This window comes from Electrona antarctica (genome assembly GCF_951216825.1).
Source record: "Electrona antarctica genome assembly, chromosome: 10".
Taxonomy (NCBI): Eukaryota; Metazoa; Chordata; class Actinopteri; order Myctophiformes; family Myctophidae; genus Electrona; species Electrona antarctica.
Window position 1 is genome coordinate 13,186,379 of NC_136791.1, and position 27,178 is coordinate 13,213,556.

Consider the following 27,178-nt stretch of genomic DNA (forward strand, 5'->3'; position numbering starts at 1 on the left):
ATGACCCATTTTACAAGTTCCCAAATGTATACAAATCTTTTGAAAATAGTAGCTCACGTAGCTCACAATGCGTCGCGATGTGGCCGGCATATTGCGAGCTATGTAGATTGGCTATTTTAAAATGTACGAAATCTATATAGGGCTGAAGTGTTTAATGTATGTTTTGTAATAATCAAAATCTACAAAGTAACTCAACTTTTCAAATAATTGTAGTGCATATAAATACCTCAATCATACTTAAATGTACGTATTACTTTATACCACTTACACTGACACAAAAAGTCAGACAACATTCACTGTTGGTAGCCCTTAAAGAATACAATTCATCCGTTGCTTGTCTCGTAAATCACAACGTAGCTAGATGGGATGTCAGATTGACAGAAGCATCATTTGTTTTCACATGGTGATCATTGGAAGAACTTCCTTTTTTAAGCCAAATATCATTAATCAAACTCATTGACTCATTGATTCACCTCTTTGACTGATTGACGTTGTTTTCCTCGTAGCTCTCGTCGTCATATTCTCCATCGTATCCGTCATCGTATGCCTGTGGACAAAGTGAACAGCACGGTTGGCTTCTCTCCTCATTTTGTTTCATATGAAAAGGATGATGAATGATTTACTTCCACAAGAAAGTTCACCCACACCAGGAAAGGAAGGGACGTAAAGTCGTGTCAAACAGGGAGCATTGATTAAGGTTTGCAGGCGAATGGATCGTAATAGTGCAGACCTAATTGACATGATCCTAGCCAACTCACTCATCGATCTAAACCATTGATATGTTGCTGCTAGAGAAATGTGTGCAACTGCTGGTAAAATGTTAAAATATCAATACAAATGGGCTGAATGGTTACCACAATGCAGCAAGGCGAGCAAGCGTACCTTTAACATTAAGTATTTAAATGATGAAATGTGATGGCACCAGTTCAACCTATTTATTGTACAATGAATTGTTATTATATTTTATTACATGGCTTGGTTGAATGCTTGATTCTGATTGGTCAATCGCTGAATTCAGCGGTATGTTATTTCTGGATAATGACCGCTCCGCTCTATAACAGACCGATGCCTAATCAAACCTGATTTACTGCTGTTTCCAACATGACAGGCATGTAAACACACACACAATGTCATTTGCAGCTAAATATTGCTCTCAACAATGTTTTTGAAAACATTTGAGCGAGAAATAGACGAAGCACGGAAGCAGTACCCGAACATGGATTCTATTTGATCAACTCACTGCCTTGTTTTCCGACAGTGCTCCAGCCCTGCAGCTGGGCAGACGCAGCCAGCATGACACTTAATTAATACTTTTTTTTGTTGTGTTTTGGGTCAATTTATGTTAAATGTTAATTCATGTTATTACATGGCTTGGTTGAATGCTTGATTCTGATTGGTCAATCACTTAATTCAGCGGTGAATTATGTGTCGATAATGACCGCTGCCTAATCAAACCCTCTGAGCACCAGCTGCGCTGCTGCGCCCCGCTTGATTTACTGCTGTTTCCAACATGACAGCCATGTAAACACACACACACTAGTGACACACAATGCCATTTACAGCTAAACATTGCTCTTAAAAATGTTTTTGAAAACATTTGTGCGAGAAATAGACGAAGCAGGACCCGAAAATGGATTCTATTTGATCAACTCACTTCCTTGTTTTCCGACAGTGCTGCAGCCCTGCAGCTACAGACGCAGCCAGCGCGAACTTATGGAATACTTTTTTGTTGTGTTTTGGGTCAATGTATTAATTTATGTTAGTTAGCCATGTAATAAGCGGGATAATATCTGGCTAGGTGGTCATTATCGGGAGATAATTCACCGACAGGGAGTTTAACCACCGAGGCGAAGCCGAGGTGGTTACACTCCCTGAAGGTGAATTATCTATATTATCCCTTACTTAAGTAGCCATGTAATAAGCGGGATAATATCTGGCTAGATGGTCATTGTCGGGATATAATTCACCTTCAGGGTGGTTAAAATCCCTGTCGGTGAATTATCTCCCGACAATGACCACCTAGCTAGATTTTTTTGTAGTATACAAAAAAATCAGTTTAGCCTCAAGCTGTCTGATCCACTGTCAGTCACATTTATTTTTGGCTCAAATCAGTGTTCTGTTCAGTTGGGTTTTTACTAAAAGAAACAATACAAATTGTTTTCACTCCACATACATGTACAGTACTTAGACATATTGTATAAGTACATACAGTATGCGCATATTTATGGAGTAAACATGCTACACACAGATTCCGACCGAATTCTCCCCGAATTCTACTAGGGGACATTGGCGATACGCGCGGCAAGTTTGAATTCGAATTTATTGATAGACGTATGCTGATCTGACAGACTTCCCACTCGGCTCCCTCAGGTTCTCTGGGATATGCATGCCAAGTGATTGATTGATTGAATATTTTGTTACACACAATCAGCACTGCCAGCGATGCGAACGATAAAATCTGATTAGAATACATGTCTTCCAATGAGACTGTCCTGACGTACCGCGAGCAGCAACGCTCCGTGCAGCGACATCGCCCACCCCTCTTATATTCGCTCGAGGTCTCTATTCGAGCGAGGTTTCGCTCAAATAATGTTGAGATCTACAGTACGCACTACTATTTATTGGTTCTTTGATTGGTTCAGGCTACGTCGCAACACAATGGCTGAGTCAGGCTGACGCTTGAGGTGTTAGACAGAAATGTAAACAACACAGAGTACAGTCAAGTGAAGTGATAATTTCCTCTCCCTTTGGTCTACTGAAAGGTGGCTTTTCAAGCCTGTTTTAAAGGAAGCCAGTGATCTGCATTTCTTTAGGGAAGGGGTCAGGGCATTCCACTCTTGGGTGGCAGTGCTGAAGGAGAATTTACGTATGTTTTGAAGTCTATCGACATCAACCACCTTATCTTATATACATCTACACGTTTAGGGTTGTAGATCGAAGTAAGACATGTGAGTACTTCTTCCACCAGTGACTGAGCTCAATGTGCACTGGTGTGCACTGCACTTTAACACCAGCTGCACCACCACTGCTGCTGCGCGAGTGTCAAACTTCTGAACGCATCAATTGTGTTTGCATTCACGCCCTCAGACTAGATGCCTTAGTCTTGTTCCAAGATAAATGGGATGTATTCCCTCCCTGTCTTCATTATATTGGATTTTTCTTATAAATCACAACTTTTATCACAAAAAAATAATGACCCTTTCACTATTAAATGTGATCTAGCACACGATGTGCATTGCTTTCAAATCAATGGGTCAGTTTGACCCGACTAACGGCACGTTAACCAATAATACGTGAAAAGTACACAGACAATATACAGAATGTCAAGCAATGGCAATCAACTAAAGCTATATCACATTAGTCAACCATCACTATTAGGGTGTTCATTTAACCATGCATTTCCAACCTGGTGTTCCCATTTTGGGTATGTCATTAAAGACAAAAATGGCAAAAATCCAAAATGTCATAAATTCTGTCAGTTGTCAGAATGTTTTACAAAAGCAAGTTACCCACTCAGCTTTCCAACGTTCCAGTGTGCCTTTATATGAACATGGATTGGACTCAATTAAAAGTTGGGGATTATGTCAGGGATTAAGTTGTTCAAAGGAGCTAACATTATTTCCATTCTGTGCTGAAGGCATTTCATATACTGATGGGATGAGCAGTCTTCTCACTAATTGACCATTTTGTTAGTGTTCCCATGTGAGAAAATGCTCCACATTAACCAGACCAATATACTTTGTTGGATGACCACACCTCTTCTTAAATTTGACAGTTTATTGAAACGAAATGAGATGAATGTGGAACGGGGTGGGGAACCCAAGGACAAATTTGAAAGCAATGAATGGCAGAAATAGCCGGTTTGGTCTGTTGTGAAGCAGAACAAACAAGCCGGCCGAGAGATCACAGGTATATTTGATACTGTGGTGATTGCAGCAAGGATTGGCTGTGGTGAGTGGAATCAGGTGTAGTGCATGGATACAGGCGATTGTGAATGGGGAGTGACTAATGAGTGAGGGCAAATGTGGTAGATAGGAAGCGATTGAGAACGGGGTGTGGCCATGATAAGCAGAGGGTGGTCTCTACTCCTGAACCTACGTTGAACACAGCTACATTAAAACCAGTAAGACGCTATGAGGGCGAAGTCGCATGTGGAGCATGTCTTGAGTGTACAGGGTTTGATGAGGTCAGATCAACATATGAAATTAATTCTGTATTGGACATAACCATAAACAAACCCGATACTTTGACAAGCTGGAATGGCTTAGGGTTGATGACAGAGTACAGCATCTTGCAATGGGTCTGGTCCACTAGATTCGATACACCACCAAGATACCCATGTACCTGTCTAAATACTTCCTTAATGTCAATGAAGTCCACACCCACAACACCAGAGGAAGTGCAACAAACCATGTGCAACCCAGATTCGGCACAAACAAGGGACTAAATTCGTTTCGCTCCTATGCCACCAAAATGTGGAACGCCCTACCAACAGTCATTAAGACATGCAAATCCCTTGACTCCTTCAAAACTGCTCTCAAAGGGCACCTATACGGACAGCTGCAATTCGAAACTGGCCCCCATAAAATCTGAGTGGGTATACTGTATATGTTTCTTTTCCCTTTTTACCTCCTTTATGATGAATTTCTGTTCTGTTCTTTGGCTACACAGAAGTGTATATTTGTACGTCTCTAAATGTTTTGATGAATTGAACAAGGTGGACCCTCTTGTAAAAGTGTAATGCTTTATTGGGTCGTCCTCCCAACTGTTAACTCACAGTTAACAGTTTTTGTATTGAGTTGTGCTTGAAATTGTAATTCTACAAACTGTTAATAAATATTTAAATCAATCAATCAGTCACTATGACTCAGACATAACCATAAACAATATATCATATATGGAGATTCGGTTGTCCAGAGCCACAGATCCAACCTCTATACACATATACAGTATGGTCATGTGCATAATATGGAACTGACCGTAGCCGACTTGTTTGGATATGCGGTGGTTGTACAGAACCGCCGATCTAACCTATATGTCCATTTATGGGTATGTATGGATATATCCAGTTGTACAGAACCGCCGAGCCAACCAATATCTCCAAATATGGGCATGCCAATATACAGGGTATGGGCAAATCAGGGATTTCCATATAAGGGCATAAAAGGGACACAAGTAGACAGATACAGAGCTGTCATTATATGGGTGCAACGTAGGTGTGAGGGCCACACCCACCTTTACATTTCTGTCTAATAAACTATTCAATCAATCAAAGTAAAAATTCCTCAAAATTGTACTTGAGTAAATGTACTTAGTTACTTTATACCACTGCAGAATAGCGACGATAGTGTGTGCGTGCGTGCGTGTGGTGGTTAAAGGGACACTTCACCCTTTGTGTGTGTGTGTGTGTGTGTGTGTGTGTGTGTGTGTGTGTGTGTGTGTGTGTGTGTGTGTGTGTGTGTGTGTGTGTGTGTGTGTGTGTGTGTGTGTGTGTGTGTGTGTGTGTGTGTGTGTGTGTGTGTGTGTGTGTGTGTGTGTGTGTGTGTGTGTGTGTGTGTGTGTGTGTGTGTGTGTGTGGTGCCAATCAGTTTTGTTTTGGGTGAAATGTTGATGGGTTGTAAATTGAATAATGCACAACTGTGTGGATATAGTATTAGGCTACCAGTACTGCAAGCTTGCTAGAGCACTGATATCATATCTGTGTAGTAGAGAATACATCGTTCTGATTATAGAAAACAACCTGAATACATTTATACTGTAAGTGGTTGTTAAATATAATATTATGTCTTGCAGCATGTCTTATTACAAATACCATTGATTTGTCTTCTCGGGCTTCATGCTGCACTTTACTCTGAATGGATCTTTGAAAAGCGACGTACTGCTTGCGTATAAGTGCAGCCCAGATAATGAAGCTTGGTTCTTACAGTCTGACACCTAATTGGAAAGACAATTAAGACTCGTCCTATTGAACAAAAGCAGGGGAAATAAATCACGTCTCTACACCAGTGGTAGGGAGTCTTGGCTCAGTTTAATTAGGACACCAGCATCGTAAAGGTCCTCATGAACAGTGTTCCATTATCTGTTGAAACCCTGCGTGTCAGTGGTTTTCAACCCTTTTCATATCGAGGTCCATTATTTATTCAGCGTTTGAGCCACGCACCACCGTTTGATGAGATTTAGCCTCACAGACCCAAAACTTAGAATATTTTCTAATGCCTTATTGATGAGGTACCATAGCAGAGGGTACAGGGCAGGCACACGTTGATCAAAATAACTATTCTTTTACATTCTCTAATTGTGCGTAGACTTCTTGTAAATTAATGCATATGTTTAAAAATTATTTCACTACTGAGAGAGAGAGAGCATAGAATAAACCAAATGGACCGTTACGGGTCCATTTGGTTTAATTTATTAAGAGTTAAACATCTATAAGGTTCGTTTGGTTACCGTTACCAACTCTCCATCATTTAGCTGGGGACCACCTGGAACCCCCTCGAGGACCACTGGTGGTCCCTGGGCCACTGGCTGAGAACCACTGCTGTTACTGTACAGTATGTGACTGATCTTCATAGAGGCCTGGCTGTGAATACATACAGTACACTATCATCACAAGACAATGGATGGTGCATTTCTTTGTCTCCGTTTCACACCACTTCAGCAAGCTGTACTGTAACACCCAGTGTGCAACGCACGCACGCACGTGCGCGCACGCACGTGCGCGCACGCACGTGCGTGCATGCACGCACTCAAGTACAATTTTGAGGAATTTTTACTTTGAACAGTTTATTAGACAGAAATGTAAATCAGCAACAGAGAGAGAGTACAGTAGAACACTTGGTCTAAAAGGGGTTAAAGGGGTCTTGTTTCTATTCGGGCCCTATATACTGTATGCAATCAATACTTCTACTCCATTATATCTCAGAGGCAAATATTGTACTTTTACCTCACTACAATTATTTGAAAACTTTAGTTACTAGTTACTTTGTCGATTGTGATTATTATTACAAAACGTACAATAACCACTTCACCCAAATACATTGCGTCCATTTAAAAATAGCCGATCTACAAGCTCACATTGTGTCACGATGCGATGCATTGTGAGCTTGTAGATCTGCTATTTTCAAAACATTTGATAACTCGTGAAATAGGACATTCTGCACAATAAGTACATTCTACTTTTGGTACTTTTAAGTACATTTTGATAGCAATACTTTTTGTTTTTACCTCTACTCAAGTACATTTAGAATTCCAGTATTTCTACATTGTAGTATTGAGTACTTGAGTACTTTTTCCACTACTGCTATTCTGGGCATGTAATAGCAGGTGAACATTCAGTGAAGATAACTGATCTACAAGCTCACTGCATCGGAAACATGACTGTGAGCTTGTACTGTAAATAGGCTATTTTTGGTGAGGTGCCCATTTTGACATTTTTACTCAATTACTAAACATGCAAAGTTAATCATTTGGATCCGTCTGACAACTATTGGTGGTGTTTATTTGATTCAATCTCAAACTTAAAAAACACAATTTCACTTCAAACATATGAGCACACCAGAAAATAAATAATCTCAAACTTAAAAAACACAATTTCACTTCAAACATATGAGCACACCAGAAAAGAAATAATCTCAAACTTAAAAAACACAATTTCACTTCAAACATATGCGCACACCAGAAAATAAATATTTTGTTCGTTGGATAAGATTTTCAGGCCTATAATGTCACGAATTGACCACACAATAAGGTATTCTGAACTACAATAAACGCCCCCTAATTCTCTTAGTGAGTCTCATAAAGAACAAAGGGCAAGCTGTGTCTCCATTCAGCATGTTCAAACGCCAGTACAAGAGTACAAGTGAGTTTTCAAACGTAATTTAAACACAGGCAAGGTTTGGGAAGCTCTAACATGAGGTGGAATATCGTTCCACAGTGTGGGCGCACGCTACAACCGAAAATGATCTATGTCCTGACGAGGAATTTCCCATCTGACCAAAAGGTCATTTACATACATTGATAGTTAGTCTATACACCCTGACTTTGAAGCTTTCATCCCTGCTGTGAGAACACAGTGTGTCTGACACTTTGGCTCTGGTGACTTGGAACCCCCTTCTCACCTGTTCCCCCCCCACCCCCCTTCCTTGTAAGCAAATGGTTCTTCCATCTCTGTGAGCTTGTTATTCTGTCTGTGTTCCCGTCTCCGGGGGCCTGTCTGAGACCCATCTCTCGGGGTCCACCTTGTGGGCGGGACTAACGCTATATGAACTGTGCCTCCTGTATTCTGACATTAAGCTTTTGGATACGTGCCTGTGGGGTTGGGGGAACCAGCATCTGTGGTCACGTTAATAAACATCATCTATTAAGACAGTCTTTCGCTCATCTTTGTATTTCTCACGCGTTAGTTCAGTGCAAAAACTGCCACATCAATTTGGTGTCTAGAAGTGGGATCCAGCGATGTCTGAGCTCCGGGAGATCAAGCCACGATTGTCCATCACATCAACGCTCAAAAAGGACAGAGATCAACAGGAAATCCGCGGCTGCGATCTACGGAGTTCAGCGCCTGGATTTAAAAAAACCCGTGGCTAGTTGGCTACACTGAAACGGTGAGACATTTCCAATTTCCAAACATATTCCTGACAATAGAAGTGCTACATTTTTAAAGGGTTTAATTAAGTATGCTAAATTCTAAGACCATATTTTGCCAGCCTATCTATTGTGTAAATCTAGCCTAGTGGACAGAAAACGACCTTGCATTAAATAACACAACGACACCTTGTTACACTGTGGAAACAGCAAAAGATATCTTGTTGCACAAGCAGCATAAAGACATTTTGCTGTCCTCACAGAATAGCACAAAGACAGTTGCATGTTTTGAAAAACAACGACACCTTGTTAATCTGTGGAAACAACAAAGATACCTTGTTGTATAAAACAACATAAAGACATTTGTTGTCCTCACAAAATAGCATAAAGATAGTTGCATGAAGTCAAGTTTGTAACACAACGACACCTTGTTACTCTGTGGGAAAACATAAGATACCTTGTTGTATAAAACAACATAAAGACATTTTGTCCTCACATAGTAGCATAACGATACCGTGTTACATTGCAGTCAAAATTGTAACAAAAAGACACCGTGTTACTTAAGACTAGACAGTCCACATTGCTGTGTACTGAGAGAAAAGTGTGCCGGTCCCAGAGAACAGGGACAGGTGACAGATTAACATGGTGGGAAAATACTAGTAAATAGTCTAGGAGCATTTTACTGTCTCAGTGATTGTGATAAACTATTGAAAAAGTACATAGCAGTAATTAAATATGGGAAATAAAAAAAGTGCAGTCGCACTCCCAGAGGACAGAGAAAGGTGGTCTTCTCTAATGCGCGATATGGTTGCGAAATATGGCCTAGGAGCGTTAGACTGTCTTGATGAGTGGAAACAAATGGGGTTTCCGGAGCAAGGCTCTTTAAGTGTGGGAAAATTGCTTGAATTAGATAAACTACTAAAAAAAGCTGAGAAGAAAATGAGACAGAAAAAGACAGTAAAAACATCCAAACTTGACAAATGTGACCTGAACAAAAAAGTATTTTCAATGTGGATGGAGGAAGCACAGTACAGACAACGGGAGAGTCATATGAAAGAACTGCCAGACATAGATTCTTTAATGGAGGAGGAGAGCCAACCACAGGCTCCTCCTCCATATATCGCTTCAGGGCCCAAATATTCGCAGAATTCTATTTTTTATCCTTCTCTGCAGGCGCCATCCCAAATCGGCCTCGACTGCCCTCCTATGCCAGCCAGTCAACCCCCGACGTCTACCAGCCGAAACGTCACTGCTCTCCTCACACCTTCTGATCTCACCACAAGCCCGCAACCCCCACAGAGCAGTCAACCCCCCTGTCTACAGACTGCTCTCCTCACACCTTCTGATCTCACTGCAAGCTCGCACCCCACCCCCCCCCAGAACATTCAACCCTCCTCTCTGGGAAACCCACAGCCCCCCTCCGCTCCGACGCCATCCCTGGTGTCTGCTATGCTCACCCTATTGGAAGAAGTTCAACGCAAAGAAGGCAACATGAACTCCACTCAAGCCAATGACACCAATAATAACCAACGTCCATCCTACACTGACATTTCTAACCCAGAGCTGGGCAACGGTAACAATACAAACACAGCACAGCCAACAACTCCAGTTCCCGCATCGACAAGACAGAAGACCTTGCCCCCACCAGTATATCGGTCCACCCCTATTCACAACGGGGAGACAGCGGCTCGTCACAAGAATATCGCCATCACCCAGGACAACACACTGTCATATGGGCAGGGAAGAAGAAGGCCTGGGGCAGTAACACGTGCACAGGGGGCGCCACGGTTTTATCATCTGCCAGGCAACACGCCCACCTCAAATGAACTTTATTCTGACCCATGGATGGATGAAGAGGAAGACAACATAATACAGGCAGCTGACATGCAATGTCCAATGGTAGAAGTAGCCAACCCGTACGGCGACGTAATGATGGTACAACGCTTATGGTCCCCAGACGACATATCCCAATATGCCGCTACACTAAAGAAGCCCAATGAAGTGGGAGGACGCCGCTGGACTCAAGAACTACAGGCTTTTTGTCGTACATACAGACCTACCATGAAAGAGGTACTTGACATCTGTGCCAAGAACATGGAACCTTCCGAAATGCAAGCAGTCCTAGATGTTGCCCAAACATATCAAGATGAGAGGCCCGTCCATGTACAATTTGAGAACAATTACAGATACATCACTGCTGTGGATACAGTTTGTGAGAAGATTATGACACTCTTCCCAACGATATTAAATCTGACTGAAGTGCACAACTGTAAGCAGGGCAGAGATGAAACGGTCAGTCAGTTCCACCACCGCCTGGAGGAAGCCATACTCACCCACGGAGGGGGAAAAGATCCGAACGACCCATTTGCCAAAGCCTTCCTGGTCAGTCAGCTAATAAGCAACATGCATGACAAACTCTCTAAGCGTGTGAAACAATCTCTCATTGGCTACAGAACAGCTGATCCGGCCGACATCCTCAGGCACGCAACTCATGCAGAGGAAGTCCAAAACGACATGAACGAAAAAGAGAAGAAACAGGATCAAGAAAAGACCGAAGCCCTCCAACTTGCCATGATTAGTGCTGTCACTACGCTGTCAACAGACAAAGAAGAACGACAGCAGGAGACACCATATGACGACAGTAGAGGCTATTATGACGATCAAGCCTACCATTCATCAGAGCCAGGCTATTATGACGATCAAGCCTACCATTCATCAGAGCCAGGCTATTATGACGATCAAGCCTACCATTCATCAGAGGGAGCCAGCAGAGACCGAAGGGACGAAGAGGATTATGGGCACCGGCTGGCAGGGACTGGTGGACAGGATAACTGGGGCCGATGAGGGACAGCGCTTCCAGACAAGAATACAATCGCCAGTCCAGGTTATGCACCCATTGCACACACACACACACACACACACACACACACACACCCCCCCTGGAGGACTGTCCTACACACACACACACACACACACACACACACACACACACACACACACACACACACACACACACACACACATACACCTCCCCCTATCAGACGGCCCAATTAAAAAAAGAAAAAAAAAAAAAAAAGAAAAAAAAAGTGGGGAGAATCACTTGACGGTGGACTCTTAACGCGTGTTGGACAGTTTGCGTCATGGGAAAATCGTTTCTCATCTGGAAAGAAAATATTGTTTGAAATATATGATTTGTTTTCTGTTTATCTGTTATGTTATATTTTGCTGTGCTAATACATGTCAAATGAATTCAACAGGGTACTGTATTAGTATCATTTTTAGGGTTTTTGGTTTATTTGGTTATATGATTTTGTTTTCTGTTTTATCTGTTGCATTGTCCCTTTAATGAGAAAGTGTGTAAGTCATTTAATCCATGGCCAGTTGGTACAGTACCAACTGATCCAAATTATTGAACCCGGAAATCCAGCCTACGATCCCTTTGATGTGTAGATCATGATGGGTATTGCTGTATGCTTAGGGCTTTGTGTCATTCTTTTGCTTAAACCATTTCACTTACTATGTATTTTCTTCAAATGTGATATTATGATGTATTATTTTGATATTGATGGAAAATTCACAATTATTGTTAAATTAAGTTGTTGTTTAATTAACAAAAGGAGGGATTTGACGAGGAATTTCCCATCTGACCAAAAGGTCATTTACATACATTGATAGTTAGTCTATACACCCTGACTTTGAAGCTTTCATCCCTGCTGTGAGAACACAGTGTGTCTGACACTTTGGCTCTGGTGACTTGGAACCCCCTTCTCACCTGTTCCCCCCCCACCCCCCTTCCTTGTAAGCAAATGGTTCTTCCATCTCTGTGAGCTTGTTATTCTGTCTGTGTTCCCGTCTCCGGGGGCCTGTCTGAGACCCATCTCTCGGGGTCCACCTTGTGGGCGGGACTAACGCTATATGAACTGTGCCTCCTGTATTCTGACATTAAGCTTTTGGATACGTGCCTGTGGGGTTGGGGGAACCAGCATCTGTGGTCACGTTAATAAACATCATCTATTAAGACAGTCTTTCGCTCATCTTTGTATTTCTCACGCGTTAGTTCAGTGCAAAAACTGCCACATCAGTCCCCGGCGGGATTTCAGCATTGTGTTTGGGATCCAACTCATGCTTCTGTTAACCACATGAAGCTCTATAGCATCCCTATTCTGGCGTGAACATTCTGCGACATTAGCAGATCTACAGTCTCGTTGTGAGCTTTTAGAGTGGCTATTTTCGGCTAAGATTTATTGCGGGGGGAGAAGGAGGGGGCCTAGTACAGTATAGAACCCTGGGGACTCCATTCAACAAAGTATGCGTATTTAAGTGATTTAATAACATCTACTGGAGGTAGTATGTTGAAGGTAGTTCTGCATGAAGAATTCTCATCCCCATAATGGGCTAATCTCACAGATGTGGGCTCGGCAGTGTATCCAGCAGATATGCAATGCATCCTTAAAAGTACCCCGAGCACCCTCATGTTCTTTTATTCTCTAGGTATTTTCATACCGTCTGTAAGTACAGTAAATGCTATACACATCTAGAGCACTCACACTGGGGTTCACGCAAACTTTTACCTATCTTTTATGTCAATGAAACAGATAATACAGGAAGAATTTCCTCCATTTTCAAAGTATGACCTTGTGCTATTTCGACAGTCAATGGATTAAACTTTTTTTTTCTTCTCCTCAAAGCCTCCCAAAGCCCTGTGTTTAATCACATTACGACACTGACTGCATAGCCTCCGTGCGGTTGCCACACTCACGCTTGAGACCGAGCAATTCATCTTGTTCTGATGCAAGTGATTTGTGGAATTTATGGTTTGCTGTACTGCAATCTTACCCTCCACACCTTTATCAACAGTAAAGAGTAGCCTACACGAAGAATGGATTCAGTCAAAGATGTCACTCTTTAATAGCAATTGTGTTTCACCATTGTACAGCACGGTGCTGCAACCCCATTACTTAACGCTGATTTGATTAAATAACATATTGACCAGAGCCTGAAATCTCCTGTGAATTGTTGAGTTGGATTACTCTAATACGGGATCTTCGAATCTAACACACTGGGTGGAGATCTTTAAAGATGTGTCTAACAAAGCACGGACAACTGAACTTTCCACCTGAACTTTTAAATTCACCAACATGAATTTGAATAAGGCCTCACTCAGACCTTTACAACAGATTGCTGTATGCTTGTTGTATACAAAGGGTGTGACACAGCTTGCCCCAATGCATTTCCAATGGGAGTCACATGGTTTGACACAACATTTGTGTTGTATGAGGGGGAGGGGCGCAGTCGAAACACAGCCGAAAGCCATACAACAGCTTGTAGTCCAAAATGTGGACTACAAACCATGTGACTTCCATTGGAAATGCATTGGGGCGGCCATGACACTCACAACATTCATACAACAAGCATGCATCAATGTTGTATGCTAGATCGAAAGGTGTGAGTGAGGCCTAAGTCCCGCTATAGTGGTAGGGCTCTGAGAATGTCTGTCAGTCCATCTTTCCATCCGTGAACCACTTCAGTCCCAAACAAGAATGCTTTGCTGTGAGCCTTTATCTTCCCCAGATGAGGAATGCTACTGATTTTGATGATTCTGTTACATCATTAAAAAGGCATGCCACTGAATGTTAAATAGCAGATCTTTATATAATAAATTGACTGTTGGAAATAGAATATGATTATCAAACTAGTTTCCCAGGCAGCAACAGAAAGACCTGCATGTGGACTATTATAGAATCGTATGGCCTGGATTACCATTGTATGAGAGTTCAAACAATTATACATTTTAAATGTAAACTATAATTAGGTCTTGACAATACATTAAAAGGCAATAATGTGGCACAGATTTTGCATTAACGGTTCCAGTGGGGTGAAGAAGAAAAAAAATGTGGTTTTGTAAATCCTGTCTAACGTGCCACATTGGATTCCTACACAGGGCATATATTGTACAGAGGCATCATTGAGGGACTTTCTATCATAAATGGTTATGGTGCTGGACTTTCTTTCTCCCACATGACTTCCAGGAAATACTTCCTCACTATTGAAAGGCACTGAGATGTAAGGCACCATATCCAGGCTGTTCCACAATACACACAGTGACCCTATTGTGGTCAATATATTGTATAACACGTACCGTCCGTCACAATCTTTGCACCCATCCAGACATTTTAAATAAAATTCTTATCTTTTGTGACTTGAATTCACTCCAAAAGTGTCTTTGGCCAGTAGCATTATTCCTGCAGCCACAGCTGCGCATGTAACTCAGTGAATTCCAAACCAACCACAGCTTTTTTGCTAGGAATAATTTCCTCTTCTAAAAGAAGAAGAACTAGGACTCGACATCTGCTTGATTCCACGAGAGTTAAAGATAACATTTGATGGCCTGGCTGCTTGTCCGCGCAGCCCCGTTCCCCATGGTGCAATGACACCCTGACACACTCCGAGTCCACAGACTAAAACAAACGCAGAGACACTCCCCCATCTTGCACACAAGCGTTTCAAGAATGGGGGAGTCAGTCATTCAGAATCAGACAGTATAATATACCCACCTCCGCTATAATAGGCTGTTCCGGCTTGTTGGTCTGGCATGAATATTTTCTTTTACACATTGCAATTTTACACCTCATAAGCAACGGAAATGGAGGCAGTGCAGAACTGAGAACATGTGGTCTGTAATTGCAAATCTGCTGGAACGGCCTGCTATCAAGAAACACTGAATAGACTGACCACTGATGCAGTCAGATTTTAAAGCCATATGTTATAAGTAAGGGATAATATAGATCTGGCTAGGTGGAGGCTTCGCCTCAGTGGTTAAACTCCCTGTCGGTGAACAATGACCACCTAGCCAGATATTATCCTGCTTATTACATGGCTACCTAACATAAATTAATAAATTGACCCAAAACACAACAAAACTAGAAAAAGTGCCCTTCTGGGCACAGGTCTCCACCAGGAGGATAGGACTGTGTGAGATGTTTGGCAAAATGTTTAGGAGTAATATAAACATGTTTGCCTTTGATGGCAATTGGATGATTTGAGGCATTTTGTTCCAAAAATGTGTTTTGCAAAAATCAAGCTGTTGGTGGCGCTATAACAGGCCAATGTGAAAAGGGTGGGATATATTCCTCAGTCTAGTAAGAAAATGTGTGAAAGATTTCACGTAAATTGCATGCTGCGTTCATGATTTGAGGCTTTTGTTCAAAATGGGGCAATCTTGCAAACTGTGAAAGCCAATTATAGCCAATTAGGATGGAATATGAAATATCGGACCGATCCGACTTGAGCACATGACCATAGAGATACTGTGTAACGATTTGTGAGATTTTTGGACAGAATCTGGAGGAGTAATATCAAAAAATGTGTTTTACAAAAGTCGGCCTCCTGGTGGCGCTATAAAAGGCAGATGCAGAAAATGCAGGTCAAAGGTTTGTCCTTGGTCTCTAGGGAGTGTGCATGCAACGTTTCACGCAGATCGGTGCAGTTTTAGGTGAAAATGTGAAAAGCTGCCACATGGTGGCGCTATAACAGGCCGTTCTGGAAAATGCGGGGCAGAGGTTCATCGTTGGCATCCAGGGAGTGTGTGTGCAAAGTTTGGCATCGACCGGGTTAACGGTGCCGGAGATTAGCTGGTAACAGACGGACGGAAGGAAGGACGGACGGACACACACACACACACACGGACGGAGTGCAAAACATACTCTCTCCCCATGCCTTCGGCCTGGTGGAGACAAAAAGTATTCCAAGTCTCGCACTGGCTGCGTCTGCCCAGCTGCAGGGCTGGAGCACTGTCGGAAAACAAGGAAGTGAGTTGATCAAATATAGAATCCATTTCCGGGTACTGCTTTGTCTATTTATCGCTCAAATGTTTCCAAAAACATTTTTGAGAGCAATGTTTAGCTGTAAATTACATTGTGTGTCACAGTGTGTGTGTGTTTGTGTTTGTGTGTGTTTACATGGCTGTCATGTTGGAGACAGCAGTAAATCAAGTGGGGCGCAGCCGCGCAGCTGGTGCTCAGAGCGCTTGATTACTTTAGGCAGCGGTCTGTTATAGAGCGGAGCAGTCTGTTATCAAGAAATAACAGACAATTCAGCGATTGACCAATCAGAATCAAGCATTCAAGCAAGCCATGTAATAAGAAGCAATAATGATTCTGGGAAACACACCTCAGACCCACAAAGCTATAGCCATCCAAAGCTTTTGCGTGTCAGACATGCTTTTTGTAGGCATCCTGAAAAGGAATCCAAGTTTGTCAACGAACAAAACAAAACAGTTTTACTCAAATACTGTATGTTATTAAAGTTTGGGGAAATACCTTTCAGGGCTTTGTTATGGTCACCAGTGTTGACAGCACATTTTTATTTAGTTTTCATATTTTGAATACAATTATGTCTGCCGTGAGGAGGAAGCCCAAAAAACCCACGTGAGGCCTTTAGGAGGGCCATTCAAGCCGCAAGTAGAGCCTGCGGCACCACCGTTTCCCTGCCGGTGGAGCCTGCAGAATCCACCACTCCCAAATGAAGTGTCTGGTGCTGGGAATCTGGTGCAACGCACAGGTCCTGGCTGCACCTGGTGAGAGCAGGAGTGGACCTGGTGAGGCCTAGGAGGTGCCCGGCCCCCTACCCCCCCAGTACCCCTAACCCCCCAATACCGGATGGCCCGCCCAATACCGGCAGAGTAGTTCTGGAGCAGCGGATTGTGTGTCCCTGGTTTTTCCCTAATGGGACTGATTGAGGGTAGCTACTGGGACGTAAGTTTGGACTTGATCACGCCGGCTGGGTCACCTGAGTGAGGGGTATGATGTTGTCAGACCCGAAACCCAGAGGACCTTGGGATACATTACTGAGGATACGTCCCAGGTGCATCCATGCGATGTTTTTTAGTTCATCTCTTCTCCACTAGTCCCTCCCTAACATTTTAGTCTGATAAAATTGTCAATATATTTAGTCATGGCCCAGGCGGTGGCGTAACCGTCTGGGCACCCGACTGGTAATCCAGTCGCAGTGTGCCGCGGGTTCGACTCCCGAGCCCGACACGGCCTTTACTGCATGTCTTCCCCCATCTCTCTCCCGTTTCCTGTCAGCCTACTGTCTGTCCCTTCAAAAACCAATAAAAGGCGTAAGCCGCAAAAAAATTATCTTTAAAAAAAAATATATATATTTAGTCATAGTTTTAGTCATCATAGCTTAGTTTTCATTTAATTTCCGTCAGTGAAAAAAAGGTAGTCGACAGACATTTTTCGTCATAGTTTTAGTCAACAAAATCAACACTAATGGGCGCAAGAGTACAGTTAGAAATAATGATGTTATTGCTGTGGTAACAGTCAGACACTATAGGGCGTAGGCACAATGGAGGGCATTCAGTAGCTTTCATCCTCACATAATATGGCGTAACCAAGGGATGGCATGCCCCAGGAAAGAAATGGGGGTCTCATTGCTTTACAAAAGGACACACACACACACACACACACACACACACACACACACACACACACACACACACACACACACACACACACACAGAGACCTTGTGTGGCCTTGTGTTGTGAGTTCAGTCGTTGCGGTTAATGGGAGCTATACAGTACACATGAAAGCTCATATACTGTAGCCTACACATTGCAACAAACAAATACAGTTTGAATTTGACAATACTTGTTTACATGTTTTAACAGGCCTGTTTCCACGACAAGCGAGTTGCTCACAGACCTCCTCTAGTCTAGACCACGGCAACTATATACGTGGAAATTCTGAAACCCTGTACATAACCAGGACATATAACTTATGTGGTGTGAAGGTGAAAATGGCTGTCCCATTTACAGTGAGGAGAGAAAGGCATTCCATTCATTCTTATCATCTAATGGCAAATACATACACCCCACTACTTGGTCAGCTCAGGTGACGATGTGTTGTGCAGAAAAGAGAAGCATTCAGTCCTGCACAAAATTCATATAATACATATTTATTATTCATAAAGGGGAAATAAAACTCAAATTGTTTACAGCATTTTAAAATTGGCCTGAAGCCAAACTTATATTTTGTGTCCAGTATCACTGCAGCCAGCAGCAGCACAAACATCATAGCTCCATGTGAGTTAAACGAAAGTTGTGCTATATGGTAGATCAACAATACAAATTACACTAGTTTTGTGGATTCATTTATTTTAAATGAGTGGCCCCCAGTGCCCCAACCAAATGACCGGAACTACTTAATATAAATAAAACCAGACCAGAACTCCCACCACAGGACTCATCAATTAATACCTTTGCAAACACTATATTAATTGCAAGTATATTTCCTTTATTCATGTCAAGCATTTCCTACAGCTTTAAGTCCAGAAAATCTGAACTAACCATTTAAGTAAAAACAAATCGCTATAAAATATAATATTCAAAGATTTGCACACTTTCATGATTTTTCTAAAATAATTGCAGATCTACAAGCTCATAGCGTGGCACAAGTGACATGATGAGAACTTGTATATCTGCTATTTTTTTGAATAGCCTAAGAAATTGAAGATGACACGGATGCTTTCGTGGTTTTAACGGGTTAAGAGTAAGACTGGATGCCATCCACCCGGCAACCACTACCACTAACAACTAAACGGTCATCTTTCCTTTGTAAAGAACTAGTAGGCTATATCATGCATGTGTATTGTGGCTGATACAACAGGCAGAGACAGAGTATCTAAGGTTTGACAGGCCGCAGCACATTTTATTGTAACCAAAAGCATGCTGCAGGAGATTTCAGCATTTTAATATAACTTCAGCCATATACATTTTCGGCCATTTGATGGCCTCTATTCTATTTTCGATTTTTCTAATGTATTAAAAAAATATTTGTATACATTTTATTAGGGCTGTCAAATGATTTCATATTAATTAATCATGATTAATGACCATTAATCACTAGATAGTGCAGAGTGGATTATGGGATACTGGCATACTGTGGATGGATATATATAAAATCAAACAACTACCATCTGCAGGTGACTGTGGATGTATTTTATACACACCAACACCAACAACATTGAGGAGTTTAATTTCTACACATAAGACCAAAGCTCTGCCAAGTTTACACATACATGGCTATATCTTGCGCCACCCCTTAACCCTTATCCTTAAACTAATTTGCCATTATTTACTATTTAAAAAAACCTTTTAAAATAGTTCAAATAGCCAATCTACAAGCTCACAATGTCTCGATGTAGATCCGCTAGTTGAACTATTTTAAAATGTTTTTCAAAATAGTAAAACATGGCAAATATGTTTAGGGATAAGGGATAAGGGTGGCGCAAGATAGAATGTCAAGATGGTCCCTGAAGAAGACCTACTAGGTCGAAACGTTGGATTCTTGTCAATAAATACAGCAAATACAGCATCGTGGCTACGAGTGTGCAGCCTTTTTCCTCATTTGTACTTATTTACTGCCTTAGGCCAGCACCTCACCAACACTGGTGTGCACCCTTTCCTGTTTTGTCTACCGGCGCAAGATGGAGCCCATAGTCTGTGTGTTTTAAAGCTGATTGAGACTGTGTTGTTGGCTATAACTTCATGTTTGAGAATGATTTCTTTCTGCAGATTAGCTTTGCTGCATGTTGGAACATAGAAGGTACATATAGACAACATCTTTTTGATATAGACTATAGGCCTACCTCCACTGAGAGAGTGCGTGCGTGCGTGCGTGCGTGCGTGCGTGCGCAATCAGGAATGCAATAAAGCCCAGGAATGCAATAAATATAATATAATTTCACTAGAAGAGGTCCTGTCCTAAAATATTACAATACCTGGCAGCCAGCGTTCTCTGACTTATGAGGATAGAATTGATACTACTAGTGTCCTACCTCCATTTTTGAGCGGTGCCTTAACCACTCCATTATGTAGCAATGTGTGTATGTCGCCGTGTCTGTCCCTGTGTCTGTATGTCCAAGCTGCAACACGGTAACTGTCATTTCTCGAACATTTCGGACGCGGGAAGTCCCCCTGTCCCCCTGGGTGCGTTCATGGGGGTCTGGATGTTGCGGGGACCCCCACACACAGTACAGTTGCACCACTCACTTCACACAGGTGTGATCTTTTAACCGTAATGACCGGAGTCCCCTAGGGGTTTATTCTAACTCCTCCCGCCTGTCCCCTTGTCCCACTACACCAATATCTTTGCCAAAAATAGTTAATCTACATGCTCACAACATGGTGCATTACACCAGCTATTTATGCCGACTGCTCAGCCATAATAGTGACACTGGGTTTCATGTGTTTATTCCCTCATGCTCGACGACTAAAACTATGACGGAAAATGTCTGTCAACTAAAAAAACTACGACTAAATATATTGACAATTTCGTCAACAAATAAAATAGGACATTTTTGCTAAACGTTTGCCACAGATTCTTCATCATTCTTTGTCATTTCTCTCTCTCTCTCGCTCTCTCTCTCTCTCGTTGGCCTAGATTGTTAAATTAACAATAGAAGTAATCTATGAATGTACGATTGATGTTATTTTTGAATGTTCAGCATGCTAGCAAGTGAAAAATCAGCCTCTCCATTACGACGCCACCAAGGCCTGCCAAAATACATTTTAGTCATACATTTTTAGAATAAGATCTTATGATATTTAGTCAACTAAAATTAGATTAAAACCAAAACATTTCAGATGAATAAAATATGACTATAACTAAATGGAATTTTATTCAAAAAACTATGACTAGAACTAAATCAAAATGCTGTCAAAATCAACACTACTCTTGGGCCTATGATTTCACACTTTCTCACATTCATTCTGCAACCTGATGCACGTGAATGATCCATTGTTTGTTTCCTTAATTAGACACAATTCATTAAAGGTATATTCAGTGATTTTACTTAATTCAAATATCACTTATTTTTTATTTTTTTCTGGATAATCCTCCCTACTATAGAGTGTGCTGACCATATAAGGAGTTCCTCCCTGTCCCCAGTGAGCCCCTGGGGTCAAAAAACCCTAGTTTCAGTTTTGGTGGCGGGTGGCAAAGCCTTCATCCAATCAGGATGAGAGGGGCCTTCCTCCAATCATGATCGACTGGGGGCGGGCTTTGGTGCACATGCTGTTGGCCTGTTGCACTTCACCCCACTGTAGAGCGTGTGCATGTGCACATTTTGTTACCGGGGCGGACTGGGTGGTTTTCCAAATCACCCAAATCACTGAATGCTCCTTTAACAATAATGTACAAATATTGAACAAAGGCAGATCCTTATCAGCTGTTTATTGACAGCTGAATGTGCCTCAAAAAAGTATTTGTATATGATCACAATTAAAGTTACGGAAAACTGAAAAGGATTTACTCACGAGAAGCAGCTGTTTGAAGAATGCATTAATTAGCTAATAACTATCCACCCATGACTATCAACCATGTGGGAGGAATGGATAAACTGTTAGATTAACCCCACAGTGAAGGAAAAACAAAACACACACACCACCCATGCATACATGTGCACACTGGTTACTCCTGGAACATCTGGAGTTGCTTCACTTCTCTTCACCCCCCCCCCCCCCCCCCCCCCCCCGCCACCTTGTGGTAAAATACTTTTTAATCAATACTATCCTTTAACAGGAACAACAATGGTCAATGCCACTGCATCAGTTTTAAGAGAGACAAAGACAACAAGACAGTGTCCAATAATCACGAGTGTCTCTGGAGAAATCCACAGCATTAAACACTGGTCTAAATTCACCAGGGGTTGTGGCAACATTACCTGCACCTACCAAAGAGGCCGGGCCTGGCTGACTAGTGCACTCCTGGAATGTGAAGGTTATTTACCTATTAAAACCGGGAAAGCATCTGTGTCATTTTAGATTTATAGCGATATAAAAGAAACTTACGTTATTCAGAAAACGTATTATTTAGAACCGTGGTTCTCAAAAGTGGCGTATCTACAAGCACTTCGTGCCGCACTGCGAGCTTGTACATCTGCTGTTTTGGAATATTTTTGAAAAATCTTGAAAGTGTTTTTGGCACAAAACATTTTCAGAATACATATCATTTTGGGGGTCCTTGGCCCCAAACAAAGTTTGAGAACTACTGAACTACTACTACTTAGAATCGGTTTAGAATGAGTTTAGAATGGGTAAAGGGTGGAAGTAGGCCTGACTCACACGGTCGCAACAGATTCCATTTCCATTGGAAATGCATCGGGGCGGCCATGACACAACATTCATACAACAAGCATGCATCAATGTTTTAAAGGTCTGAGTGAGGCCGTACCATGGGAGTGAATGCATAACGATCAACTTGGGGTGTTTTGGTAAAACCTGCAACATCCACAGACACAGTTTGTATTCAGACATCCTTATCAATGTACCCTAATTATCAGAGTTTTAGAATAGTGAACACTAACGCCATATGCTAAAAAAATCACACCTGTGTGAACTGAGCGGTGCAACTATACATTTATTTTTTATAGTTACTGTACTGCACTGTGCTCTGTACTGTATTGTAGTGTACTGTGCTCTGTACTGTACTTATTTTTGGAAAAAATCTTTGAGAAATGACTGAGTTACTGTGTGGGGGTACCCAGGGGGTCCCCGGAACATCCAGACCCCGAGGAACAGGCCCAGGGGGCCGGCCCTGTTCCGGCGAGACTTCCCGCGTCCGAAACGGTCGAGAAAAAGTAGCACTCACCAGCATTCAAGCCAGTATTCAAGACACAGCACATGACTTTTCTTTTTGGTAGCCATTCTGTAAACTTTCTGTAAACCATTCTGTAAACTTTCTATCCGAAGTTAATAAACTATTTGGCATAAAGTAAAAGAGCCTACAGTTGCACTATTCATTAAAAATGAACAAGCCAGCATCATTTACTCAGTCAGAATAAGTTGTTTTAAAATAGGCCAAGTGTGGGAGTGAGTTGAGCGAAAATAATGTCTTGACCATTCTGCACTCCACTTGCTCAACCCCTGAAAATCTAAGGGGCACGCTTGCTCGGTAATCAGTAATGCAATTTGTTTAATGGCTGCCACGTTTAGCTCTCTTGCACTTAAACTGTCTTGGCGTCTGAGTGAAGGCTAATTAACTGTTCAGATTTGTAGCTATCTACGATTTATTTGCTAAGTTCAGATTTGTAGCTATCTACGATTTATTTGCTAAGATGATAGCATCGTTTCATAAACTACCCCTTCTGAAAGGGTTACAACTGCACACCAGAGTATGTCTTTACTCAAACGGTCTAAATAATATAACTCTGTGTCTTTTATAGTTTTTATTGTCGTTTAACAAACATACATTTAAACACATGAACTAGCTTATTTAGTTGGTAGTTAGTAGTGGTTCGTTTAGTTTCGTTTAGTTTCGTTTAGTTACGTTTAGGTAAAAAACCTGTTACAGATGAAAACAGAGATAGACATAGCATTCGTCAATTACAGGCAGGTTACAACACATGGATAACACATTATTCATTGATTATTAATAGTTTGCATTATGTATCAATAATTACCATTGGTCTAATGTGAGTTGTTGTTCATCATGTCCATGTGGTTACATGAGGTGTGGATCCTTCGTAGTTGGTTTGAATCTGACTTATTGAAACTGGCGCAAGGCCATTTAAACCCTCTGTTTCCTTAGACCTGCCCTGTGGGCAGGTTCACATCAGCTAACATTCAATTGGCTGCTGGGCACTGTGGCAACAGTCCTTAACCTTACTATTGGTTTAAAACCAGGAAGTATTACCTGCCATGTGCTAGCACATGGCCGGAGCACCCTGCTGTGAGGTTTACTGTAGCCATGGTATGGTAATTACATGGGCTGGGGAATGGTCTATTTCCCCACTCTACTCTCAACTGGTTTATGAGAGTTTAGGGTTTAACACATTAATCATTTACATTCCTTTTAGGCACTGGACATCTCCACCTTAGATAATGCAGGCATAATGTTTTATAGTTAAACACAGTCATTGGGACATGTTGTTGCTCTTCACCGGCAGTGGGCAACATTACTACCCCCGCAGGGTGTCGGAATTCACACCTTTATCTTGTTCCTCCAGCAGCTGCCAGGGGTCTGACAGGGGTCCTAGGCAGCTTTGAGCTTAGGTGCATGTCACTGTCACTTCCACAACATATTTATTAAACATTAACACATCCCAATATCCTGGATATTTCCACATTAACAGTATCATTTTTTTATATATCGTTATACAAATTTATGCTGTAGAAAAATATCGTACACAAGAAGACCCAACTATAGATACACTCAACTAGGTCAAAGTGGTTTGAACCGACTGACTGAAAATATATGACATGACCAAAATAGGTTTAAAGTTGTTAGATGCCGTACCATATACAGTAACCAGTCCTATACATTTCGGCCATTTGAAAATAGCCGATCTACAAGCTCACTGTGAGCTTGTAGATCTGCTATTTTCAGAAAAACGGGACATTCTGCACAGTGAGTACTTTTCTTGAAGCCAATAAGTTTGTACTTTTACTCAAGTAAAGTACTTTTTCCACCACTGGTTCTCACAAAGACACAGGGGAAGTAACAGCAGAACTCAGAGAAGCGTGCCTGGTTTTATGATCCATGTGTGTTCTCCAGAATTTTAGTGTATGAACAACAAGAGGTGAGCTATCCTGGGGAAAAAATAATAATACCCTGACCCCACAGTACGCAAGTCTCACTACTATACTGTATACTCTGGGAGAAACACTTTCAAAGATAATTGAGAACAGGCGTAGACTCAGAGGATATAGCAAGGTGTGTGTGTGTGTGTGTGTGTGTGTGTGTGTGTGTGTGTGTGTGTGTGTGTGTGTGTGTGTGTGTGTGTGTGTGTGTGTGTGTGTGTGTGTGTGTGTGTGTGTGTGTGTGTGTGTGTGTGTGTGTGTGTGTGTGTGTGTGTGTGTGTCACGTAGGCCTAGGGCTGGGATCAGAATAGCGAGAAAACATTACAATCATAAATTATAAAGAACACATTGACATACAGCCACTCTCATCTTCTCTCTTTTCATATGGGAATGTCCAAAATGCTGTCGAATTTAGAATCAATATCACCCTCTAATTATAATAGATACAATTATTGGATATTGTCACAATGTCACAGTATCAGTTTTAGGAGAGACACTGACAACTAGACAAATTCCATCAATCAAAACGGTCTCCGGAGAAATCCCTGTTACACGATAAACATACACATTGCATGTCCTCGACGAGGCAAATTGGAGAGAGTTAGCGGTGTAGACGCCCTGCGTTTTGCTGATCTGTTTCTGTGCTCCACAAGATGAGAGAAAAACAACCAGCGTTGCAATATCAGGTATACTTCAAGTGACTAGCGGCGTGCGGGGGGGAAGAAATTGTGTGCAGAAAAGTCACTTTTGGAACTCTTTCAAAGAAAATCGAGCACTGATGTACTGTACGCAGATAAATGCACCATGGTGCGATTTGAGGGAGAAAGTGTTCTGGACAAACTCGCCATTCTACAATCCCCTCGTCTCACCCCAGTCCTTCCAACCTCCAATTACACAGAGAAAAAAAATATGTCTAGCTTATTTTTTTTCCTCTTACTCGTCGGAAACACACAGGCTCTCCACCCGAACTCATGCAATTTGGTTTGATAATGAGGCTGTGCTTGTGCATTTCCCCATGCTGTAAAATCCTGAAGTGTTAATTTGACTCTTGAGCGTGTACCAATGGACACTTTGGAGTCCATTCGTACACTCTCGGGGTTAAATTAACACTGGGCACACACAGGCAGACCAATCTGCAATTGCCAGCACACATAGGCAGGGCTTTGCTTCTGCCGGAAAGCTCTGAGGAAATTGACTGGGGAAAGTGTTGCCTTTTTTCTTTTGGATGAAACTTGGTAGCTCACCTTGTGGGGATCTCAACACAACCTTGCAAATCCACACATTCTGAGAACACGCATGCTAATAACTTGAATATTTTCATGCCGAATAAGGATTCCAAAACCATAGCATTTTAATGGCCAAAATGGTTTAGAACATTTTGTCTGTCGGTACTGTATGTCCAACACTTGACTCCCAAACAAGCTGTGCTGTATCTTGACAAGTACTGGCTGGATTACTATGGAAATTGCTATGCAACTTCATGACAGATTATGAACCTACTGATTTGGGTGACCCTTCCTCTAGCACCACCATTAGGGCATAATGTCCTCTTTCACACAAGATACAGTATCTTCAAATCCTAATGGGTGCATTAGGATTAGCAATTAAAATTGCTGATCACATTCATGCTCCCCAGATGATTTTCCCAACCGATATGTCGGTGATGCCATGGCCTTTCCTCTATAGCACCAGCAATGTTAGGTCGAAATGCCACTTCTGCACACAAGATAACTCATAATCCAATAGGCAGATCGCAGGGTGAACTCTTTGTGATTATGGTGATCCCACGTGATTCAAGACACCGATACGGTTCCGTAAAGATCCGCCCCCGTCTGCCTCTATTGGCCTACTGAACGTCCTCCTTCTGTGACGTGCACGGAACTGCTTTGCCTCTAGTCACGTGTCACATTAGCGAGCATGGAAATGGTGTCAGTACCAGTAAATGGTGATGTCCCCCTTGCGGGACTCTGGGGGACTAGGATTTACTATTCTGTGCCTATCGGGTTGCA

General features: G+C 42.0%; 2 protein-coding genes across 2 annotated transcripts in view; one reads left to right on the forward strand and one right to left on the reverse strand.

The window, feature by feature from the left end:
• LOC306930710 (isoaspartyl peptidase/L-asparaginase) overlaps positions 1–27,178 on the forward strand; it is a gene marked incomplete at its 3' end in the record, with an annotated part of 141,763 nt that overhangs the window by 25,639 nt on the left and 88,946 nt on the right. The window lies entirely within an intron of this gene.
• khdrbs2 (KH domain containing, RNA binding, signal transduction associated 2) overlaps positions 1–27,178 on the reverse strand; it is a gene marked incomplete at both ends in the record, with an annotated part of 102,114 nt that overhangs the window by 3,808 nt on the left and 71,128 nt on the right. The window contains one exon of the mRNA XM_079512827.1: positions 474–547. Within this exon, the coding sequence (XP_079368953.1) occupies positions 474–547 (74 nt within the window). The remainder of the gene's footprint in view (positions 1–473; positions 548–27,178) is intronic.